We start from the raw sequence: 6,654 nt of genomic DNA on the forward strand, positions 1-6,654 counted from the left end.
ATCATCCTATTGATCACATATTAACAATCTTCCAATATAATGCATAACTGCTGCAAGTATATTTAACAATACCAGGCCTTTAACAAATATAACTCGGGAAAACAATTATTACCAACACATCATGCTGCACACTTTGGTCGAGGGCCAACACAGCACAGACATGCTTGATAAATTCCAAGGATGCATCCCCTCTATGTTGATCACCCACAATTTGAGGAAGGCCAGATGATGTACTTGGGTCATCTTCTGATTTGCTTGCCCCTTTCATGTGAAGAACAATATCACGAACAATTCGCAAAAGATTGTCTGTGAAGTAAGAGCTGATCTGTGGAATAGAAGGCAAAATAATATAACAACTAATATTTTGAATCAAAATATCAGACTTCAGTCCCTACTCCCCAAAGCTCTGTAATTGTTTTACCTGTTCTTTGATATATTCTATCATTTCTGATTCCAAAGCCTCTGCAGCTCCAATGTTAATCGATGGGGTGCAGGAATCACCATTCAGCATTGATTCCCTGATTCCTGCTTGCTTTTGTGCATAGCTCCAAGGAATATACAAGAATTGAGAAACAATGACAATGAAATGATCCTACAGGGAGACATAATATAACTAAACAAATTAGAGATGAAGAATACAAATATAGCTTCAATATTAAAGGCTAACCAATTAGAATTCAACAAATCAATTCTCATAGTAGCAATTCTTTGCCTTCAAACTTATATTTAAAGTAAGATTCATGGAAGGCAACTTGCCTGGATTTTCTTTGGCAAGTACTCAGCAATATTCCAGCTTGATATAATGTCAACTTGAGATTCATCTGATTTTGCTGGTATTCCGCCATAGTTATACTACAGGGGGAAAAGAACAATAACTAGGCAATGATGCTGATTTGAATTAAATAACATAAGAGTGAAACGATTGCAAGACTGCACAACTACATGCACTTCAAATTGCACAAAATTACATTATGATTCACAAGTAATAATTAGATGCATTACCAACAACCTAGGGGGAGGACTAAACAATTAACAAAAATGCATGATGATCAAACCTGATCCATGAATAGCAATGACCGCCAAAACTGAAGTGGTTCCAACTCAATCCATTCAAATAAGTCTCTACAAAATCAGCAAGACAAAGTAAGAGCTTGTGGACAATATTGTTGTTCAGTAAAATATTGTAGACTTTTCACTTTTAAAGAAGTCAACAAAAATCTCCTAAAAGTAAATAGGTTTAAATGTGATTATCCCAACATTTTTCAGCCAACATCTCAGTGTTAGAACTGGTGCTGCGACAGTGGGAAAATTTTCTTTTGTTTGGGAAGTCGCGGCACCAGAAGTTTCCTTTTGTTTGTGCAGTCGTGATGCCATGGTGCTAGAACCAGCACCTTGACGCCAGATTTTTTGAAGTTTGGATGCGTAACACCACGAAAGTTGGCTGATTATTGGCCGGAGAAAGTTGGCTCCATAACAGGACTGGGAAGAAAAATATTTAACTTATGGCTTTTACAAGACAGACCTAGACTGTATAGTTCTTAACAAACTGTCACAGTAAGCTTTGGCTGCAGCAAGATCATATTTCCCTGTGTCGATAATAATCTTTGAGAAGTTTGCAAATACAATTGTTGCACCCAACTTGCGGAACTCTGCCAACAACATTGCAAACACTTTTTGCATGACCTATAATACCAAGCAATAAAAAGACATAATAAAGAAAAAAGTAGTAAGAGATTAAAACTTAAATATTCAAGTCACAATGAAATGAACTGACAAAAGGCCAACAAGCATAAAACCAAAATAATGGAAAACCTATTTTAAAGGTGGGAACAAGTTGTAACATCTCAGGGGTTATCCAATTCACTAAACCTTCTTATTTGCCCTGTCAAGTTGGCTATACATTTTGGAAAGATTAAAAATTTTAAGATAAAGAGGAAAAGAAGATGAATGTTGTTACCTTGTGAAGTAGCTGGTGAAGAGCTGGATCGTGAAGTTTTGACTGAGGGCTGCAATATGGGAAGGAATTTAGTAGCTATGTGTAAAAAAGAGGAGAGCAGGAGACAAGTAAACATAGTAAAAACCTGCAAAGCCATCGATACAGATGTTGCAACATTGCATCCGCATATGTGTTTTGAGATGTAACTGCATCTGCAAGGCACCGCTGAATCAATTGTTTCAGGATTCGAAAGGCATGTGTACATGAGGCAGCCTCATCAAAGCCACTCTGATCAATAGTGGGATTAGCTCCAGAATTAAATTCATTATCGAATCCTAATAAAGCGCCTCCTTCCATTTCATTGACTTGGTTGCTTTTTAAAAGGGCATCCACAGCTAGGTGGTGTATCTGTAACATAAACAAATAAAAATATTTATAAACGTCACCAAGTTATATGTACTTCAATCAATTAGTGAACATAACTCTGTTAATATCAAACCTTTAACTCAACAGTAACTTTTCTGTAAGCTCCAGGATATGTAAGAACAGGTTGGTGGACCTATATCCAGATAGCACAGCAGTCAATTTCAAAAAAACCAAAATGAGCATGCTCATTAATCAAATAATCACAGCATTAGCGTGGAGAAACTATTCCTACGTACAATCTTTCCCAGCAAACTTTTTAAGTAACCACAATTGAAACCTGATCATTTTGTCATGGAGAGTGGCTGCTTGATTCATTGTTTAAGTTGTTTTTAAAACTTGCAGATGCTCCCCCAACAATATAGCAGATTTAACAAATTAAAATGAATACAAGTGGTTATTATATCATAAATAGCAGTTACTTCACCCTCCCCCCCACCTCCCCTCACTCCGCAAAAATTAAAAGAAAAAAAAATGTAGTAGTATAGTCAACATTCAAAGTCTCATTCTGGAATGAAAAATAGGTGTCTGAGGTACTTGGAAACAAGTTTCTTCCTGAATAGTAATCATAATGATCCCTGAAGAACACAAGGTTAAATCTCGGAAAAAGTGAAGAAAAAACATTGAAGCTTTAACAAGTTAAATATCTATGGACCTACCTCGTCAAGAAAACAGGTCTCTTCATCATTAATGCCACCTAAATCAGGAAGACCGCCATCCGATATCCAAAGTACCTATATAAGTATGAATAAAATTTCATAAGATAAANNNAACATTTTCCTTTAAAGAAACACAAACAACGGACACCTATCTGGACATAAACATTTATGAAATCATCAAGTGCAGGGAGGGACATCAAACAATACAATCAAGGATGAACCAGTAAGTCATGAAGTTTCAGTTTGCAGATAACATTCATATACATAAACTTAAAATCGGAACCTGTTGACTATCACGCAAAGCTCTTGAGAAGAAGGTATCTGCTGTAAATATAAGCCAGTCAAGTTCAAAATTCCCAAGTGGTACCTGCAAAAGAAATTCATATGCATATAAAAACAAAATGCAATTGTGAAAGTTGCAAAACAGAACTTCTCAATAATTTACTTCCACTTGAAGAACAATTAACCAATCAGCAGGTTAACGATGGGATCAAGTTTTATTGAGTTTTTACTTGTGACTTAAATAACAAATTTAGATTGGTTAAGTATTCCTAAACTGGCAGTGAGCAATAAAAATGAATCATCTATTTCTTTTGTAGCTTTTCCAAATATGCCAAGGATTTATAGTGCTTACATGGGCATATCTTGAGAGAGCAATTCTCTCATTTAGCCATTGGCCTGATGCAGCACAACGTTGCATTCCAATTTTTCCAGCAACTTGTTGCCATCCAAGAATCTACAAGGAGCCAAAATTAATTAACATGTTGGAAACTAAATTAGAGGTAGCAAGATAAAAGAATTCAAGTTAAGACAACCACCTTGGTGAAGACATTGTTGAATACTTCTTTTAAACCAATATTTTATATACACACACACACACACACACAAGAGCTTTAAATGCAAACACCCATGAAAAGAACCAAGTTTACCTGATATTGACTATCACGGGCATTACAAGGAATACTCAGGCATGGAAAATCATCTAGAGATCGAATACCCAATTTCAAAAGTTGAACATTTGGGCATTCAATGATAGCAACCATAGGTCCATGATATTCATTCCTATGATAAACAGTATCAGAGAAGACAAAAGATAATTCAGTATAGAGACAGGTAGTGGAAAAAAATGAATTTTGATATTTTATGAATGAGGCGTATACAACAAACATCATAAATTTTATGGTAGCGTAGTATAGCTTCAAAACCTTATTAAGCTAGAAGAAATTAAGCATCTCTAAATTTCAAACACTAATCACTCTTAGTCTTCTTTCAAACATTAATATAAATTGTACACAAATGTTATACCACTGCACTAACATTTAGTAACACTAACATAACATTGTAGACACAAATGTTATACCACCACACCAACTTTCAAACCCTAAACCTAGTCCCCTGAGATCATAATGTGCTCTATCACAAACCAACTTCCTTGTTGGTTACCAAAGCTCAATTAAGGTCATGGCTTTTATTATTGGATATTAGGTTTATGGTCCCGATGCAAGACTTCACTTGCATGTAAATTATATTAGAAGGAAATTGAGAATGACTTGTTCCAGAATTTTCGTAACAGATTATGGGAAAAGAAAAAGTTTGTACGGAGTTCAGATACTAATTACTATACTCTGAGAGACCAAATGGAGAAAGAAACGTCAATATCAACTGATGGCAGTCAAGGAAAGGAGATTTATCAATAGGGTTGCCCACTTGAGAGTTTTGGGCACTGCGGTCAACTATAATTGAGATACTTATATACTATTATAATGCATTCCATAAAGAAAAAATTACATTGTATCCCGTTAATTTTATTTGCACTAAGCAGCTAAAGGAATATTTAGAGAACAAGGAAGCATCGTCTCATTTGAAAAAGGCAGCCTAATTCTGGTTCTTTCTTTAAAATAAGATATGAGAAGAAACCTGCGATCATTTATTGCTCTTTGCATCAAAGTTTCAGCATCCTTGACATGTGAAACATAGTCCACCTGAACATAAGATATAATTATAACAAAAAACATGGAAATGGATAAGTATTCATACACTTATATGGAGAAATGCCAAAAGATGGAAATAGTTAACTCCTATTAACATCATCCAAAGATATAAGGGCCGACACCACAGTTCCTAAGAGACTCATGTCAGCAATTTAGTCCCTCAATGAATCAAAGTGTCTTGTTTTACGCCTCAATAGATTTTCAGCACCAAATTAATTCTTCAGCATTGTAAAGTATTATCAATATCAATTTAGACCATCAAGCAAGCAAAATGTCATCAAATTAGTCCCAAAATTAGAATTCATTTCTTAGTTTGACAAAGAACAACTAATTTAATGACTTTTGTGAATGAGGGAGTGCCCTCCGACCTTAGATAAAATTTTCTAGATTAAGTTTGCTGGTTTTGAGAGTAGGAAAGAGGCAAAAGCTACGAAGCAATGTATTGTGTGCCATTGTTCTGAGTAATTGGTTGGAGAGCCATTTATACACCTTCAATGACAGATTTTCAGACAAGAAAGTTTTATAGGATAAGATTAGGTATTAGGATCTATTTGGTGTAAAGCTCATGATCTTTTTAGTAGACTTCCCCTCTTAGAAATATTGAATAATTGGAAAGTGACACTTCATTCATAGTCTTTTCTTTTGTGGCCTTTATAAGGAAATCCTTTATCTGCCCATCTTCTTGTATTATTCTTAGTCTTAAATTAATATTATTCTTTTATCACCAAAAGAAGTGGTGACACCTATATCTTTGAAGGATTGAAGCACCATTTTAAGCAATAGTCAAAGGAACATCTACATATTAGATATTAAGATCTACTAAAAGGAAACAAAATTATGATCAGACAAGTGTTGTTCATCTACCTTAAAACTAATGCTATTCCGGGGAGGTGGCTGAATAGACAAAGCTTGGCATGCATCGTGAAACTGTCTTTCAAGATAAGCCAGTGATAAATCCTTGTTTTGATATGGATTAACTACCACGACTGTTATTGCTTTTGATGCTGGAAAATATCCAACGTATATAGCCCGTCCCTCAGAGATACTGAAGTCCATTAAAAAAATGTTAAATATAAACACTACTATCATTTGCAAAGTAATGAAAATGCATGAAATTTATTTTTGAATAAAATATAATCCAGCTTTTAGCCAACAGTTGAGTGACGAAAATTGTTGAGAAGATATCTTGGTAAGTATTGAATCTCCACTTACCTATGATACAAGTAAAAAAAGGATATCAATTGTTCGAGATAAGAACATTCGGTTGTGGTCTTCATGTGCAATTCACTCAAATTCCATGAGTCTTGTAGACTTCTTTGTTTGGCACTTTTGTCCACCTTACATACACAACCAAGCTGGACTATAGCATTAAACTCCAGTGGCACCTTAGTTTCATATATTCCCTGACCCAAAAATAAAAAAAGAGGAATCTTTTAAGTTGAGTTCAGTACTTGAATATAATTGCATATTTGCAACAGTCACTTAGTCCTATATGCGGACCTCAACATCAGGATCTGCTAGAAGAGCTGCAAGTTTTTTGCTTGCTTCCTTAAATTGAACTTCGTCAATTGAAACCTGCAAAATTTCCAAAGCACAATTAATATCTTGCTTTGAAGGAAAAATAAAAGAACAAGAAGAAAATGTT

General features: G+C 34.9%; 1 protein-coding gene across 10 annotated transcripts in view; it reads right to left on the reverse strand.

Annotated features, from left to right (window-relative positions):
• Positions 1 to 6,654, reverse strand: part of LOC107629315 (DNA polymerase epsilon catalytic subunit A) — a 21,849-nt gene that overhangs the window by 1,883 nt on the left and 13,312 nt on the right. The window contains exons 32-47 of one of the 10 annotated variants that reach the window (XM_021117726.1): positions 6,510 to 6,584; positions 6,222 to 6,412; positions 5,874 to 6,054; positions 4,936 to 5,000; positions 3,948 to 4,080; positions 3,653 to 3,754; positions 3,302 to 3,385; positions 3,019 to 3,093; positions 2,436 to 2,495; positions 2,082 to 2,344; positions 1,958 to 2,006; positions 1,523 to 1,683; positions 1,056 to 1,085; positions 753 to 852; positions 422 to 592; positions 113 to 325 (exon numbers count right to left, since the gene is read on the reverse strand). In XM_021117726.1, the coding sequence (XP_020973385.1) occupies positions 113 to 325; positions 422 to 592; positions 753 to 852; positions 1,056 to 1,085; positions 1,523 to 1,683; positions 1,958 to 2,006; positions 2,082 to 2,344; positions 2,436 to 2,495; positions 3,019 to 3,093; positions 3,302 to 3,385; positions 3,653 to 3,754; positions 3,948 to 4,080; positions 4,936 to 5,000; positions 5,874 to 6,054; positions 6,222 to 6,412; positions 6,510 to 6,584 (1,953 nt within the window). Of the gene's footprint in view, positions 1 to 112; positions 326 to 421; positions 593 to 752; positions 853 to 1,002; positions 1,123 to 1,522; positions 1,684 to 1,957; positions 2,007 to 2,081; positions 2,345 to 2,435; positions 2,496 to 3,018; positions 3,094 to 3,301; positions 3,386 to 3,652; positions 3,755 to 3,947; positions 4,081 to 4,935; positions 5,001 to 5,873; positions 6,055 to 6,221; positions 6,413 to 6,509; positions 6,585 to 6,654 lie in introns of those variants that run through there. The other 9 variants (XM_016332078.2, XR_002358646.1, XR_002358645.1 and 6 more) reach the window with 9 other exon arrangements.

Source organism: Arachis ipaensis, chromosome B03 (assembly GCF_000816755.2).
Source record: "Arachis ipaensis cultivar K30076 chromosome B03, Araip1.1, whole genome shotgun sequence".
Classification (NCBI taxonomy): domain Eukaryota; kingdom Viridiplantae; phylum Streptophyta; class Magnoliopsida; order Fabales; family Fabaceae; genus Arachis; species Arachis ipaensis.